General features: G+C 40.6%; 1 protein-coding gene across 1 annotated transcript in view; it reads right to left on the bottom strand.

The window, feature by feature from the left end:
* Window positions 1-5,494: 5,494 nt before the first annotated feature.
* Window positions 5,495-18,359, bottom strand: part of SEL1L3 (SEL1L family member 3) — a 37,662-nt gene continuing 24,797 nt past the window's right edge. The window contains exons 16-24 of the mRNA XM_054066074.1: window positions 18,137-18,264; window positions 17,413-17,496; window positions 13,676-13,766; window positions 13,482-13,566; window positions 11,244-11,353; window positions 10,457-10,584; window positions 8,299-8,401; window positions 8,131-8,203; window positions 5,495-6,792 (exon numbers count right to left, since the gene is read on the bottom strand). Of these exons, the coding sequence (XP_053922049.1) occupies window positions 6,626-6,792; window positions 8,131-8,203; window positions 8,299-8,401; window positions 10,457-10,584; window positions 11,244-11,353; window positions 13,482-13,566; window positions 13,676-13,766; window positions 17,413-17,496; window positions 18,137-18,264 (969 nt within the window). The 3' untranslated portion in view covers window positions 5,495-6,625. The remainder of the gene's footprint in view (window positions 6,793-8,130; window positions 8,204-8,298; window positions 8,402-10,456; window positions 10,585-11,243; window positions 11,354-13,481; window positions 13,567-13,675; window positions 13,767-17,412; window positions 17,497-18,136; window positions 18,265-18,359) is intronic.

The following is an 18,359-nucleotide window of genomic DNA, read 5'->3' on the forward strand; positions in this document are numbered from 1 at the left end:
TCAGCCGCTCCTCGTTAGACTTGTTCCCCAGCCCCCTCACCAGCTTCGTTGCTCTTCTCTGGACACACTCCAGAGCCTCAACATCCTTCTTGTGGTGAGGGGCCCAGAACTGAACACAGTGTTCAAGGTGCGGTCTCACCAGTGCCGAGTAGAGAGAGAGAATAACCTCCCTGGACCTGCTGGTCACACTGTTTCTGATACAAGCCAAGATGCCATTGGCCACCTGGGCACACTGCTGGCTCATGTTCAGTCGGCTGTCAACCATTACCCCCAGGTCCTTCTCCTCTGTGCAGCTCTCCAGCCACTCTTCCCCCAGTCTGTAGCACGGCATAGGGTTGTTGTGCCCCAAGTACAGGACCCGGCATTGGAGAAAGAGAGGCTGAGGAGAAACCCTATCACTGTTTACAATTACCTGAGAGGAGGTTGTAGTGAGGTGTGTGTTGTTCTCTTCTCCCAAGTAACAAGTGGCAGGATGAGACGAAGTGGCCTCAAGTTGCTCCCCTGGCACAGATTAGATATTAAGAAAAAATTCTTCACTGAAAGGGTCATCAGGCCCTGGAACAGGCTGCCCAGGGATGTGGTTGAGTCATCATCCCTAAAGGTATTTAAAAGACAACTAGATGAGATGCTCAGAGATATGGTTTAATAGTGGACAGGTACAGTTGGACTTCATGATCCCAAAGGTCTTCTCGAACCAAATGATTCTTTGAAGAACTGCAGCACGTGGAGAGTTTGTGGAGGACTGCCTCCCACTGGAGGACCTCTGTGCTGGAGCAGTGGAAGAGTGTGAGAAGCCCTCACCCTGAGGAGGAAGGAGCAGATGAAACAATGTGTGATGAGCTGACTGCAACCCCCATTTCTTGTACACCTGCGCTGCTGTGGCAGGGAGTTAGAGAAAATTAGATGTATAGTTAGTCCCAGGAAGAAGGGAGAGGTAGGGAAGCATGTTTTAAGACGTAGTTTTTATTTCCCATTATCCTGCTCTGACTGGTAAATTAAACTGATTTCCCCAAGTTGAGTCTGTTTCTTACCTTGATCTGTGAGCACTGCATAATATTTTCTCTCCCCTGCCTAGCTGAGAAGGGAGAGTGATAGAGGGGCTTTGTTGGGCACCTGGCATCCACCTGGGGTCAAACCATGACACAGGTATACTCCTGAAGAGACTGTAGCTGACAGAAAAGGCTCCGCTTGGAGCAGGAACACTAAGGAACTGCAGCTGGGAGAAGGAGGAGGAAAGGGAGATGTACAGAGTATGGTGTTTGTCTTCTCAAGTAACAGTTACTTATGATGGATCCCTGCTTTCCCAGAGACGACTGAACATCTGCCTGCCAATAGGAAGCAGTGAATGAATTCCTTGTTTTGTTTTGCCTGTGCACATGGCTTTTGCTTTACCTCTTAATCTGTATTTATTTCAACCCACAATTTTTTCTCACTTTTACCCTTCTGATTCTCTCCCTTATCCCACTGTGGGGAGTCAGCGAGTGGCTTTGTGGTGCTTAGTGGCCAGCTGGGGCTGAACTATAACATATGCAGAGGAGATCGAGGGTGAGGCAAACACTTAAGAGTTTTTAAATTAATTATTCTTCAGTTAAGTAGCATTAACATTGTATGTCTTCAAAAGTTCCATCTTGTAAGCCGTATTTCTCACTGTCCTAGGTGTGCAGTTGCTAACATAACATGTCTTTTACACAACATGTCTTTTTACATGTTTCAAAGAAAATCCTTTTACCTCACTCATAAGAGCTGATCGTATATATAGTTACATACTTGCAGAAGGGGCTTTTATTAAATCCAACCTCCCATCTGCAGCCCTTCAAACAGTTCTGAATTATATGAGGCAGGTACAAAAAGTGGTGGGTAGATATCTAAATTTCTGCTTTCATATACAAACGGTAGTGGGGTAGGTGGATGCCTGGGGAATTTACCCTTTATGATTTTTATAGGTGGACTTACGACCACAAAATTATTCCAGCTGAAAAAGGGCTTGTATTTTATGTATGTACCCTTTACGCATTTAATGCGTCACAAGAGAATCTAAACATTCCCAGGATAATGGTATTGAGACACAAGGTACAAATAGGCACAAAGAAGGCATTTGGTAAATAGCCTGTTTTTTCATATTTTTTTTTTTTCCTTCTTGCTATCTGAATTAGTACATGGGGTAATAAAGCCTTCTTGGAAACATACATAGGTATTTCATTACTCAAGATGCTGAACAAGGTGTTTCCTATCACTGTTATCAGCATCAGCGTAACTGACTCTGTCATATGCTCCTCCTCTGTGCAAACCTGTGTGGTGCTGATAGTACCCACGCACCAAAGATCTCCTCTGTGTTCTCACCGGATATGCCAGTTTATGAAAGTGAACCTTATTATCTCCTTTTAATACCGGAAAGGCACAGAGGCTATGTTTACACAGTGCAATAATGCAGTGCCACACAAGACAGAAGAGTTTACCCTAGGAGAAACAGGCACTGCTGCCAGACTGCCTCTGGATCCAGCCCAAGAGCCTCTTAGGTTGCATCCGCGCTAGTCATGGTTATCTCTGCATGGCTGTCACGTCCATTGTGGATTTTACCTTCTCTAAGGATATCTACATACTTTCAATGAGTGTAGGAGATCACTTTTAATACTGTTAGTCCAAGTTGGGTACCTGAAGAAGCTGGCCAGAATTTCTCTAGGCTATGGAATATTTGGATTCATGTCTCTATTTTATTGCTGCTTTCCAGGTCAGTAAATTAACTCCTAAATCTTGGCCTATTACTGCTTCTGAAGGTTGCTAGTGACTTTAATATGTAACTTAGTACATATCACAGCTAAGCAGTAAAGGTTTTAAAATATCTAGAGATAATACTTCTGATTCTCCACAGTTCCTCATATTTGTTTTATGTAGACAACTCCAGCTATTTTCATTAGATTAAGCGTATCTAGGTTTCCCCTACTGGTGGTGTAACCAACTGAATTGAAATGGTTAACTTGTTTTCTGGGACTAGCAAGCTGTTGGTGACGTGAAAATGAAATCGGAGAGCTGTCTGCATACAAGTGGAGCTGGCTTGGAAGAGCTGGAAGAGCAATGCAACAGTGATGAACAGATGTGAATCTCTAAACCTTGGCAACAGGGAAAGATGGCAGACAAGGAGGTAGGGAGGGTGTTATTGCTCCTTACCAATTCTGCAGACCAAAGGGGCAAAACTACATTTTGATCTTCCTGAAACAAGGTAAAGCATGAGTGGAGATTTGGATTTATCATTCCAGTCAGTCAGTACTGGTGCGTTTAGAAAAGTCTGTCCCGTGCTCTGCAAACACCTGCTGAGCACGCTGCTCCCAAGAAAGCAAGCCTTCAAGCCAACTCTGAATATATTTGGATAGCTGGAAGGCACACATTGATAAACAGGCTGGTGAAATCAAAGGCACTAACTTTACAGCAGTTGCTTGGGGGTGGAATGGAGCAAAGGCCAGCAGTCTTGGTTCATCTGCACAATTAATCTAAATAAGGCCTGAAGGATATGCTCGAGCACTGGCTTGTGATCATCTCAGATATTTGGTGATGTCCTTTCTGACCCAACGTGAAGCAGTTTTGAGTAGAATCCTCTTGGAAAACAGCTGGGCACCATTAAAGGAGTTTTATGGGCTAGGGCTGTTCTCCAAAAGCAGTACACAAGGCAACCAGATTTTCAGGAAGAGTTTAATTAATCACAGCCAGATAACGGAGCCCAGCCTTCATTAGTTTATTAATACAAATCTAGCCAGGGAGATTTGCTTATAACACACAATTAAAGATACTTGCTTTGTAAATCCACGAACTGGGCCATGCCATAATGAACAGATGGAAAACACCAGTCAGGTATCTTGGTTTCTGCTTGTTGGACTGTCATAAACCAATGCTTGGCTGTGCTAATGGACTTGTTCACCTGGCAGAACTGATAAGAGCAATTAGCAGTGCTGAATATTGGGAGCTATTTAGAAGGCTGATGAGTGATTAAGGAGAGGTCAATGTGGAGAAATGAAGGAAAACAACAGGAATCAGAAAATGTGAACCAGGGAGGGAAACAAGGTCAACAGGTACATTAGCAGAGATGAAAGTTCACTGAGCGGTTATAAACGAACGTGTTGCAGCCAGTTTTCTTCCAAGGGACTTTAAAGATACCCAAAGGTGGATGGGCATCTGATAGCACTTACCAAACAACCCAAGTCTCTTAAGTCAATGGCCACAAAGCACTGGTGCAATTCAAGTTTGAAACCTCAATACTTCAGAATATCTAATTTACAGCAAGTGGTTGGGGGGGTTGTTTGTTTTGGGTGGTTGGTTTTGGGTTTTTTGTGTTTATTTTATTCTTTTTTCTCCAAACACAACCAATGTTTACAGTAATGTAAGCACATACTGCAATTATGCATGGGATTTCTTCCTTTCCATTTCGGTCACTTGTTACTCCCAATCTTTTCTTGTTTTGTTGCTCACATACCTGTATGCAGCTGCTTTTAACACACATACCTTGTATATAGGTATAGACTCACTGTTACATTTTTTACTGTAATTAATAATTTGCCCTTCTGGCATAGGAATTAGGTGTCTTTATAAACATCCAAGCTCTGAGTCCCATGCCCCCAACCTCAGTGCAATGTTTTTTGCCTCAGTCTTTCCTGGCAACCACTGTCCTCACCCCTCCTGGGTCAATGAACAACAGGATGGAAACCAGGGGGGTAAAGCCTCTCCCACTATAGGGGAAGATCAGGTTCGTGACCACCTGAGGAATCCGAAGATATAGAAGTCCTGGAGCTGGAGCACCTCTGCTCCGAGGACAGGCTGAGAGAGTTGGGGTTGTTCAGCCTGGAGAAGAGAAGGCTCCGGGGTGACCTTACAGCAGCTTTCCAGTACCTGGAGGGGCTACAAGAAAGCTGGGGAGGGACTTTTTACAAGGGCAAGTAATAATAGGAACCAGAAGGCAGAGAGGAGATTTAGACTGGACATTAGAAAGAAATTCTTCACAATGAGGATGTTGAGACATTGGCTGGCACAGGTTGCCCAGGGAACTGTGGATGCCTCATCCCTGGAGGTGTTTGGGCCTTGAACAACCTTATCTAGTGGGATGTGTCCCAGCCCATGGCAGAGGGGTTGATCTTCTTTAAGGTCCCTTGCAATTCAAATCACTGTAGGATTCTATCATTTCAACACACAAGTTGCAGTCATGCTGTGCGATTAATATTTCACTAAGGGCTTCAATTTTACTACATATGTAGTACACTATGAGCAAGATTTACCATATGCATGTCCTGATAGTTTTATGTCACCATCAGATCGCAGATGCCATTTGATACCCAACATCATGACTATGTTGCAACAACTATTTGTCTTCAAAGGCTACACCTGACTTTCTGCAAAGAACGATCGTCCCGTTTGATAAGAAAACAGACATCTAAATCATGTCCTTGGGAATTTGCAAGAAGATACTATTTCACCTGACAAATGTTTTTAAAAAAATCCTTCACATACAGGCTGAATTAGAAAAATATTTTTATTTACAAGAGTAAATAATGTAGTGCAAGGAGAGTGGCTTTAACCCTCAATAATGCATAGATTGATGCAATTTATAAGCTGTGATCTACATCATTTTGCAGAGGTGCATGCACAACTGCTATAAAGGTCAGATCATTCCTACAGTCACTTACTAGACAGCTTTAAATCACACAGAAGGCATCTGCACTCCATATTTGTTATCCACATATCCCACCTAAAATTTATCAAATAAACTGTTCACTTAAAGAGGTGTCTTATTAAGAGTTACTGAAGAACATGAAATAAATATCTGACAATGTTATAAATGGAAAAATCAAAAAATAAACCGTTCATTCACTTTGTGTCACCTGTTCAACTTAAAATATTCTTTTATTTATTCATTAGGGAAGCTATTTTATATAACCAGTGGCTCTTGGCAGGGCAGGAACCATTTTGTTGTGTCTACCAGTGAACTGCTGACACTTGTGAAACTTTGACATTTCAAGGCTTAACCAGCAGAACCACTGTTATAATCACATTGCAAATCTTCCTGGTGTTCTTCTTTCAAAATAGAACACTTTTTACATCAAAAGAGTTAGGATGGAATATAAAATGCCAAAACAGTAGTTGTTATCACTGCACATACCAAAGCCCTGACGAGTGTGCCATGATGGAACCTGGAAAGAGTTAGTGGCTGGTTTTCATTTTTATGTAATTTCCATGCTTCCAAATCAGAAAACTCTATCTTCACCAGTAAATTAAGCTCAAATGCAGTAAAGGCAATTTAATAAGGTATGTGAGTAAAACTTCTCCATCAAAACTGGTGGGTGGTTTGCTCATTCTTTGATTATACAAAGACTTTGCATGTTGTCTTCCATTACTTCAACAAAATACAGTATGATCCTGCATTGGGTATAGTGAGATAACCAGTATTATCTGTCTGGAGTGTTAGATAAATTACAAGGAGGGTTTTCTTCAATAGTGGAGAAATCAGATCAGTGAATTTCCCTACAATTTTGGCTGTTGGATTGCATTACTAACGATAGTAATAGAGTTCATTGCCTGTTCTTACATTCATAGTTGCTCATATCCCATCTTCCCAATGGGTTGTCAACCATAAGGAAACTACACTTCAGCTCATAATGAGAGGATTCTGAGGGTTTGACTCCTGCTGTGCTAAATCATCTGAAAAAGTAGATTCATTTTGCTCTACTAGTCTGGTAGCATCCTCATTGCTATTCCCTAAGGAAGAAGGTTCATCTGACAATGGTTCTGATCTTGTTTCAGAAGAATTATGGCCTTTGGGAAAACATCAAAAGAAATGATTAGAAAAGACCCTACTGCACTTAGGAAGTCTATTCATCAATACTTTCGTATTATGTGGATATAAAAATCACAATATAAACATAATAATCAAAGGTTAGGAAATATTGAAAGAAGAATATCTGTAACTATATACTTCGTACACATGTAGTATGATTCCCAAGTTAAATAAACTATAGCTACTAAAAAAAAGAAAGCAGGGTTTCAAAGTTATTTCCATAATCAGCATATTCGTCACAGTTACCTGTCTTAAATGACAAATAGAAATTTCAAGAATTGAAATAAACTTTTTACATTTAATGCTATTTTGTTGAGTTTTAAATACTGGTCCTTAAAGGTATAGGCTGTCAGTATGGAAAGCAGCTTTTTCTGTATTTTACTACATAAATATGTCAAAACCCAGTATTTCCTGACATAGCCTTAAGCTGTCTACTGGGGTTAAACCACAACATAAGAAAATGTATTTAGTGGAAGAAATTCTTTTCATAACTGGTAATATGAATTTCACAACTTCCTGATCAAGATCCTGTCTTGTGATTTGAAGTTAAATACTTGGCTGAAGCTGGCAATGGTTTTTAAAGGATGACTCATTATTTTTGCATGTGATAGTAGGGTTTTTCTTCCCTTTCCTGAGCAATGTAATTTTGATATTGAAAGATATCTCTTTCAATATGGTGAGAAAGTTATTGGAGTTTTAAGGTGCTGAAGTCAGGCATTTGGTTTTCTGTCCCTTAATATTCTCTGTCCCATTGGAACAGAGAACATACAGCAAACTTTTCTACCTTAGTACAGGAGCCATCTCCAAGCACTGACTGAATGTATTTATTGATTCTGTTACTGGTCTGAAGAGGCTGAACTGCCTCCTTCTAAGTTACACCCATGTAGCAGCAATCTGCACCTCACTTCTCCCACCTTCTATCTGAATGGATCCGGTCATATGAAATGGGGAACACAGTCTGTGTTCCACCACTGTGGAAGCAATATATGAACTCAAAGTCATATAACTACTCTAACAATGTCACATGTTGAGAGATCGGAAATAATCTCTTATTTCCAGTCATAATCTCCTGCAGTTAATGTTCTTCTTAACGATGTCCTTTATAAAGGGAAACTCTCAAAAAACCAACAGGTTTAAACTGATGCCTCGCTTCATCCAGCCCTTTTTCAATGACCAAAAAATGACTTGTGTGTCAAAGAAGTTGCTGTTCAGAGGTAGCTCTACGAAATCTAGAATTCCTGCTTTTATTTCTGAAGTTTTTACTGAAACAAAAAGAGCACCCCTCCTTCTTCAGTTTTACTATGACAAATACTTACCAGATAAAGACTGAAAATACTGCACTGCAAATGCAACCAGAACTGATAAAAGAAAGGTTCCCATGAAGTAGATCTGTGACAGTAAGTTTAAAAACATATATTAGAGCAATGCAAGGCCAAGGTAGCGTTCCAAATGGACCGTGCATGTCACAAAGGAGCAATACATACCAGAGTAGATTGTAAAATATTGTTCCAGAAAACTCTCATGTAAAAATAAAGCAAAGCTAAGGAGCATGGACTAATTGATTCTTGATTGCTATTATTCCAGCACCTACAACAAGAAGATGAAAACAACTAATTAGTCCTCATCTACAATTTTGTGACATCTGTCATCTGGGAATCTCAAGTGGGCTTGCAGCAAACCTTAGTAGTCCAGAAAAACAAGCATATTATCATCACTATCTCACAGATGGTGAAGCGAAAACTCATGAAATATCAGATTAACCTCATTAAGCACAGAATACCTTACCCTAGCAGTGTAGTATTTTATTTTCTTATTAGTCAACAATGCATCCAGGCTACCCTTGCCAAGCAGTCACAGCATAAAGTTGTACCCAAGATAATTTTAACTAATCTGAGTTAAACGACTAGGACTTGATTCAAAGCTAGATTTACAATATTTAGTTGCCTGTGCAGGACAAAGGTGCCTAAACTCCCTTTAGAAACAACTTAGCACTACACAGTGTAGTCAAGAGTTTGAAGAGTGCTATATCAGACTAGCTACAAAGTATCTGTTGTGGGGTAAGCTGAGATTTCTCACTTCCATCTAAATCACAGGCATCTATTTTAAGCTACAGTTGATCTTTTTCTACCAAGATGAGGAGGGAAGGATGAGTGGAGGTGTGGTGTATATACATATCTATATATTTTAAAAATTAGATATAAAAATTGTATATAATTTATACAAATATATAATGTATTTATATAAAGTACTTGCCCTTCTGAACAAAAGGGTATGATGATGACCACCTGAGGAACCAGAACATGTATAAATCTATAGGACCTGATGAGATGCATCCCAGAGTGCTGAGGGAATTGGCTGATGTGGTTGCCAAGCCACTCTCCATGATATTTGAAAAGTCATGGCAGTCAGGAGAAGTCCCTGGTGACTGGAAGAAGGGCTACATTGCGCCCATTTTTAAAAAGGGTAGAAAAGATGCCTGGGAACTACAGACCTGTCAGCCTCACCTCTGTGCTGGGAAGATCATGGAACAGATCCTTCTATAAGCTATGCTAAAGCACATGGAGGACAGGGAGGTGATTCAAGACAGCCAGCATGGCTTTACCAAGGGCAAGTCCTGCCTGATCAACTTAGTGGCTTCCTATAATGAGGTGAACACATCAATGGACATAGGAAAAGCAATGGATGTGATGTATTTGGACTTCAGTAAAGCCTCTGACACCAACCCCCACAACATCCTTCTCTCTAAATTGGAGAGATATGGATTTGATAGGTGGACTGCTCAGTAGATAATAAATTGGTTGGATGGTCATATTTAGAGAGTAGTGGTCAGTGGCTTGGCGTCCAGATGGAGATCCGTGACAAGTGGTGTCCCTCAGGCGTCCGTACTGGGACCAGTGCTGTTTAATGTCTTCATCAATGATATAGACAGCGAGATTGAGTGCACGCTCAGCAAGTTTGCAGATGACACCATGCTGGCATTAACTGTCAACTCCTTACATATTGGAAAAGCAATTCCACAAATCCACCAAAACTGTGTAAGTTTTCCATTCCATCTGTACTTTTTCCAACATGCATTGCTTTACTCAGGTAAAGGAAACTTAAGTTCTGTACTAGAACTAGAAGACTGCAGGTCGTTTGTGCATGAACACTGCTGGCACAGGCAGTTCAGGCAGCAGGCATGTAACCTTCTCACATATTTAATATTCTGTGCCAGGCTAGAATGTCTTTGCAGACTAAATAGAAAGGTCTGCTGTTATCCAGTTTACATATTTTTAAGTTCTGTATTATATTATCCTGTATTTATCATTAAAAGATTGCTTTGGACTGTATACACATCGTCAGTGCCTAACTTAGGATATACCTATCACTGACTATATATTAATATACCAAATAGCAAAAGACCTCCTGGATCATTAAATCCAATCCCTGCTACTTTGGGTAACCACATATAACAAGGTCTCTTTAATAGGCATAGAATGACACATATTTAGGCAATTTAAGCATTTCAAGCATGTTGACCTTGTCTTGCCTTAAAACATACAACTGAACAAAGTTAATAATTGTAGGAGTTACTGTTCTCCAGAGTAAATGCTACTTGCACGGAAAAATAGAAGATGCTGATTAAAGGGAAAAAAGACTCACCTGTAATAGAGTTCCTGAAGAAGTGATGTATTACTAGAATGCAGTGCCTGATCAATTTCCAAGTGATCCAAAATGTAGGAAGGTATGGAGTTGCCCTCTTCTACGACAAGGGCCAAATTAAAGAAACCCTAGAGATAAAAAAACCCACATACTTTCTAACTATCCAATTTTCATATATATATTTCATAGAATCATAGAACGGTTTGTGTTGGAAGGGACTTTAGAGATCATCTAGTTGCAACCTCCCACTAGATCAGGCTGCTCAAGGCCCCTTCAACCCGGCCTTGAACAGTTCCAGGGATGGGGCATCCAAAACTTCCCTGGGCAACCTGTTCCAGTGCCTCACCACCCTCATTGTGAATTCAACCTAGAAATCACTCAACACCGGAAATGGGCCAGTCTTCTTATTTATATCCTAAAACAGCAGAGGATAGGACTGAAATACAACTTATCAGGCTATCAATTTTTCCCCTTGCAGTAGCGAAATACCAAGGTCACAACAGAATCAATTGTGTCAACGTAGGGTAATGCTGAATTAGGCCATTCACCTTTAGCTTTCAAAACGGCCCAATTCTAGGACTGTCCATCTATGCTAGGTTTACCTTCTATTGCCACGAAACAGCAACCTACTGACTTGACAAGGTATTTTGAAATAATTATCACTTATTCTAGCAGGTTTCTTCAATGCAGATGTAGCCAAGCAAAATAATCTAATATGAATCCTCAGAGTGTTCTAAACTGCAATGTTTTATAACCACATTACAACTACCTGTTCTAATTCACCTACCTGTGAATCTCCCTCTAACGCAGCCCGTGCGTACATACGCATTGACAGCTCAAGGTCTTTAGATTGGTTCTGGTAACCATAGTAGTAGAAATCACCCATCTTCAAATAAGCTGTAGAAAGAAAACAGTAGCAAACCACTTAGAGTATTTGCAGAAAGAGAATAAACCAACTCTTAATGTGATGGAGAATTTGGTAATAGTAATTCTATTTAAAGTAGTATATTGTAAAAGAAAAGGTACTCTTTCTCTCTGGTTTACTCATTGGCTACTTTAAATGAGCCTGCTCACTGAAAATATTTATATTCAATGATATTTCTCATGGTTTCTCTTCAAGTGATTTAGTAAATGATATTGCTACTTTAAAAAACCCTGAGACTTAAGTGACATACTGCATTCCTTCTTCACTTGCCGAATCTGTCTTTGGACAACCTGTAGCTGTATTATCCAGGTTAGCCCTACTAACTTGATAAGACTTAAATACGTGCTGAGTATTTGTTCTGCACCTGTTGCTACGGTTAGCTGAACCTACCTCAAAAGTTACAAAACATTGCTGACTATAATTTCATTAGTTCCAAACTCAACTCAACCCATGACAACGGTAGATATAGAATTTTCCTGTTCCAGCAAATATTTTCCAAACATCTTATGGTACTGCAAAGTAATAAGATGTGTCAACAGACTGGGCATAGACCCAGACAGGAATAAGCACGACATGGCACTAATCTCTGCTAAAGAGTTTAAAAACTCCCATGACAATGTCTATACTTAATGACCCAAGCTTTCCCCAAATGGTTTGAAACACTTCTACACCTTGCCTGGCATGTCTGTGGCAGCTACCTAGAAATTCCACCTGCTTTTAGAATGGACTGTAGCAGAGTTCTTTCTGGAAGCAAGTCAGTCACTGCCAATAAAGGCAGAAAGACTATGTGGACAGACTGGCACAGATGTGGAGTGGAAGGCCATGAACGCTGTAGTAAATCACGAAGAAGAGAGCTCTCCTCAGCCATGACAACTGCATCATACCAGCCCTGGCCTAAAGAGCAGTCCTGCAACAGGCAGTGGCCTTGAGTTCACCCTGTGTCACGCTGATAATGTAGCCCTTGGAATCTCTGCTACCAGGGTTAGACTCTTGGTCTCAGGCCTTACAGTAGGGCATTTGATCCTCCACTACTGCAGAGAGGGGTCTAAGAAAAAAAACCTCCCCTCTATTACTCATGTGAGGAGGAGATAAAGTAATACAATTGTTCCCCTCCTAAAGTCAGCAAGTTTTCTCTCCTTCACTTAAAAGGATCACAGTTGCATCCCATGAGTCTGACCTTCAGAAGCTTCTCTAATGTAAGATTGTACCAGTGCATCTGCCAAAGGTTCATCCAAACTGCACCTTGTTAAAACAGCTACAAAATCCTCACAAAACCTAACATGGTTTGTCAGCTCCCGTGGCTTCAGGCTGTATCAATGTAGTATTCAGTTTCCACATTGTTGTGTATTTAAATGAATACCTCGAACTACTTTTACATTTCATGTTTCCACACGCTTATTACAAAGCACTTAAACCTTCTTGTAAGACAATCAGATCAATTTTTTCAAATACTGAAAAACTCTTTCAAAGGCACCAAAATGACTTTGTGACTAAAGTTACAGATGTAGTAAAATTTAAGGCTGGAGGAATGTAACTTGTAAGTAAATAAACCTTCTCAATTTTTTTTTTTTTTAAAGAGAGAATCCTTTAGTTGCCCGAGGCAAGCCGTGCCAATGTTGATAAACTCTGTACCCTAACAGCAAAACTAATAATAAATTAGATAAGGAATCCTTTAGCCTTTGTTAGTTTCTCATGACTCAATTACTATATAGAAGTATATTTGCTTTTGGATTTTCTCTTTGATAAACTAAACAGCATGAGCTCCTAAGGTCTACTGCTACTTTTTTTTCTTGAACCTTGAGTCAATTGCTCAGGCTCCTAAATATCTAGCCAATTCTCAGAGTTCTGCTTTTTTATTTTATTCAAATTTTATCCATTTGATTCCATAGAAAGGAAATTATTAGAAAAGCTGTACTGAAACATAGCACTTAAATTCCTTTTCCTTCCAATATTCCTATCAAAACACTAAAAAGGAAATTTATGATAAGCAGGGATTACTCTTTCCTTAACTTGCTCACTTGCACAGAAGTTGTAACAAACAGTTCTTGAACTTTTTAAAAAAGGTAAAATTAAAATTCAGAAAGTATTCTTTATACATACCAAATGAAGGTGCATTGACTTGAGAAACAGAGAAATTGTAGTATCTCCAAACACAATCAGTTGCTAGGTACTTCCTTGCTAGGCCCTGGAAAGAAAATAATTCATCCATTCATATCACAGATAAGAGATTAGGATCACATTATTATTAACAAGTGTTCCTTTTAGGATAATGAGTTGCGAATACATTTACTTACTGGTCTTTCTTCACAGATGTGTGCCAAATTTGACTGTGACACTTCAATCCCAGTTTCAGCTGCTAAAACGTAATGCAGCAGAGCTTCATGCCTAATATTAGACAAAATACGTCAATGAAAACCCTAACAAAAATAACACATATTTTAATTAACTTTGAAAAAAACCAACTAAATAAATCACCTGACAGCAAAACTGTGGTTCAAGGTTTAAAAGCAAAAGGCTGGCAAACCCATGCAACAGCTACATCTCCTGGCAATGCATGGCATAACAAGCCATGTTGGATCTTGAGATTTTGCAGCATTTTCTCTCTTACACTGAAGCCAGATTGGCTCCAGAGTGCATTTACTCTATGTGCAAGACTGATGATAAGGTTGAATTGATGTTAAGCCAAATTATCTATTTAAATGTTCCAGATACAACAAGCTTAAAAGATGTACTGCTTTCACTTAAAATCATCCTTAATTAACTCACCTGTACATCTATCCATCAAACATTGATCTGAGTACTCTTCAGTATGCCTTACTCTCTTATTTTTATGACTTGTTTGTCTTGTCTTTTTTGACTATGCATTCTTTGGAACAGGAATTGTTTCATGACATTTGAATGTGTGAATAAAAAAGCCAGTCTCAGTCCCTCTATGGACTCTAGGCACCTCACTTACAAAGCAAGTAATAAAAGCTAATTTTACATTTGCAGTACAGTAATTCAGTATTGCAGTATAGAGGTACAGCACTGCTCATGATTCCAGAGGAGACCATCCCTCATGTTCTCTGTCACTCATCTACTCAATATCATGAAGCCTAAGCATTCAAAATTAAGAGGAAGCTTCCTATTAAAGGGTCACACAACCAGTAATTTTCTCCACAACACAAAGTTAAACCCATGCAAGTTTCAGGGTCCAATGGTTTGTTTAACTGGAAGCAAATATGGTTAAATAAGCATTTCCCATCTACAAGAAGGGTTGCAGGGAGGATCCGGGGAACTACAGGCCTGTCAGTCTGACCTCAGTGCTGGGGAAAGTCATGGAACAGGTAATCTTGAGTGCTATCATGAAGCACATACAAGAGAACCGGGTGATCAGGCCCAGTCAACATGGGTTTACAAAAGGCAGATCTTGCCAAACTAACCTGATCGCCTTCTATGACAAAATGACTCGACTACTGGATGGGGGAAAGGCTGTGAATGTAGTCTTCTTGGACTTCAGTAAAGCCTTTGACACAGTTTCTCACAGCATTCTGCTTCAGAAACTGTCAGTCTCTGTCCTGGACGGGCACACACTCCTGGGTCGAAAACTAGTTGGATGGCCGGGCCCAGAGAGTGGTGGTAAATGGAGTTAACTCCAGCTGGAGGCTAATCACAAGTGGGGTTCCTCAGGGCTCGGTACTGGGTCCAGCCCTGTTCAATGTCTTTATCAATGACCTGGATGAAGGCATTGAGTGCACCCTCAGCAAGTTTGCGGATGACACTAAGCTGGGTGGAAGTGTGGATCTGCTGGAGGGTAGGGAGGCTCTGCGAAGGGATCTGAACAGGCTGGACCGCTGGGCTGAGGCCAATGGCATGAGGTTCAACAAGGCCAAATGCCGGGTCCTGCACTTGGGGCAAAACAACCCTATGCAGTGCTACAGACTGGGGGAAGAGTGGCTGGAGAGCTGCACGGAGGAGAGGGATCTGGGGGTAATGGTTGACAGCCAACTGAACATGAGCCAGCAGTGTGCCCAGGTGGCCAAGAAGGCCAATGGCATCTTGGCTTGTATCAGAAACAGTGTGACCAGCAGGTCCAGGGAGGTTATTCTCCCTCTGTACTCGGCACTGGTGAGACCGCACCTTGAATACTGTGTTCAGTTCTGGACCCCTCACCACAAGAAGGATGTTGAGGCTCTGGAGTGTGTCCAGAGAAGAGCAACAGAGCTGGTGAGGGGGCTGGGGAACAAGTCTTACAAGGAGTGGCTGAGAGAGCTGGGGTTGTTTAGCCTGGAGAAGAGGAGGCTGAGGGGTGACCTTATTACTCTCTACAACTACCTGAAAGGAGGTTGTGAAGGGAGCTGGCCTCTTCTCACAAGTGACAGAGGACAGGACAAGGGAGAATGGCCTCAAACTCTACCAGGGGAGGTTCAGGCTGGATATCAGAAAAAAATTCTTCACAGAAAGAGTCATCAGGCACTGGAACAGGCTGCCCAGGGAGGTGGTCGAGTCACCTTCCCTGGAGGTGTTTAAGAGACGGGTTGATGAAGTGCTTAGGGACATGGTTTAAGGGAGTGATAGGAACGGTTGGACTTGATGATCCAGTGGGTCCATAGTGATTCTATGATTTCATCTCAAGAGCAGGTGCTTAAGCAAAGAAACTTTAAAAGAAATTGTGAAAGCAGTTGCCCTTACAGAATTAGCAGGTGTAACCTCCTATTTCCCAACAGCTTCTGCAAGTTTACAAATTCTTCCTTGTACCTGTGACAATGGAGACCTAGCACCAGAGAAGGAATCCAGGACACAGAACCTGGGAAGTTACTTCATTTGATCCTTAAATCTCAAAGGGCAATTCGAAAAAGAAACTACTTTTAAGGCCTTTAAATCAGCCTCTGAAGATCAAACTACCATAAAACTAACAAATGTGTAGAACATGCAGCTGCTAACACCTATGCCTGAGGAACATGTTACTTGGTCTGTTTGGCAGCGTAACAATTTACACCTGTGCAAGATACATGAAGAAATATTCAGAAGCAAAGACTTCAATGTGAACATACTCCTAAACCCAGAGGTGACTAGGACCAGTATTTCTAAGTAACTACCCCTACACTCCCAGTAACTGGCATCTCAGGCGGGACTCCAGCAGTGTCCTCCTCCTACCCATTGAGGACAGACCTTCTGGATTCTTTAAGTTCTACCTGTCGAGTGCACAGGACTTTCATGCAACTGTATGCAGAGTGAGCTGGACAGAGTCACAGGCTTGTACATCAGAAGATGCTACAAAAATATTAACTGAGAGTTTTTCAGTGTTGAAAAGTAAGGCCAAGTCTCAGGAGAAATGTCTGTGAGGGACTGAAAATAAAGAAACTTCTTCTAGAAATGAGTTACTCCAGAACAGTCCACTGAGTTTCCTGTAGATCTCCTAAGCCTGAAGCACTAATTAAATACTAGCCCGGTGAGGCTGCAGGATAAAGCAAACCCTTGCCTTAAACACATATGACAGCCTCATGCCTGCACGAACAGAATCTGATGCTCATGGCTACAGGTCACTGAAAAATGGAGCATTAACTTGGAGGCTATTTTGAAACCTCTTGGTTCACTCATTGGACGCCGTAACCTCCTATTATACTTTACAGAAAAAATAATATTTATCATATACAATAAAGAACAAATCTAATCCAGCAGTCTGAGTTTTCATGACATGTAATTACCAAGTTAAGAAAGCCAAGTATGGTTTTTGGAACAGGGAGAATATTAGAAGTGAAAGATGTTTGTTCCTCTGGCTAATCTAGTGCACACTACACGCTACACTACTATGGGATGAAAATCACAGGGAGCAGATACCCCACCATTTCACTGAAAGAACTCCCTCTTTTCCTCTTGATTCTATCAAAACTCTTGAATGATGCCTCGGATCAACTCCTCCATCCCTTTATGTCAATGGGTATTTTGCTACTGATTTCAGCAGTGCTGCTACTTGTGGGGTGTTTTTTTATCAAGCTATAAAGTAAGTGAAAAATACAAAATGAGATTGAAGAGAACAAAACAAACATACCATGAAAGTTCCAGATAAGCATTGAGAGCTTTTCTGATGACATGACCTAAGTATCCATTCTTTTCTGCAATGTGTTTTGCCCAGCTGTAGAGAAGAACAAACAGTAAAAAATAAACAGCTGTGCTCCAGCAATGTTATCCCAACTCACACCGACTCAAGGGACACAAAAGGATATGGGATCACTTCCTGACTTCTTTTATAAGGCAAACCATGGGATCTCAGAGTAGTTGTTGGATTAGTCTTGTAACTGTTCACTAGATGAGAACATTTTGCCCACTCATCTCTAAGCATATCAAAGACACCCTATGTTTTGCTTGGCAAAGCTATTTTCTTTTTGTTTAAAAAAAAAAACCAAACACAATCATACCTTAATAAGTGCTACAACTAATTATCTGTCTTTTTCTTGATGCAAAATATCAGGAGCTTGATATTTCTTGAAATCAAATAAGCATGGCTTTGTTAGCTACAACCTCTCAGAGTTGTTTGACACAATCTCTTCGAGTTCTTCCAGAAAAAAGTACTAAAAATACTTAGCATCTCTCAAAACCTACCGGTCATTTAAATAATGTATTCAGTTCGATCAAATTTCACTGCAGAAGAGCTTTCTGTTGAGGTAAGCACCATGAAGCACAAGATATTTGGGCTATGGACTTAAAAATAACCAATAATCAAAATAATCCCATCAGAAATACATTCTGCTTTAACAAATGGTTTAATTTCTTACATTACAGCTTTTTCTGGATCTCTAGGGAAGTCTTCCATATTTCCTGTGATGTAGTACAGAGAACATCGTAAAGTTCCTTCTATATGTCCTCCTTGGGCAGCTTTATAGAAATAACGTGCAGCAACTGTCTGTGAAGAAACATGAAACAATTAGCAACTCTGTATTATTGTTTACTGAGTTTTGTTTCCCGGGATTCATCTAATAAAATTTAATTGAAAGAGGC

The sequence above is a fragment of the Cuculus canorus genome, chromosome 4 (assembly GCF_017976375.1).
Source record: "Cuculus canorus isolate bCucCan1 chromosome 4, bCucCan1.pri, whole genome shotgun sequence".
NCBI lineage: Eukaryota > Metazoa > Chordata > Aves > Cuculiformes > Cuculidae > Cuculus > Cuculus canorus.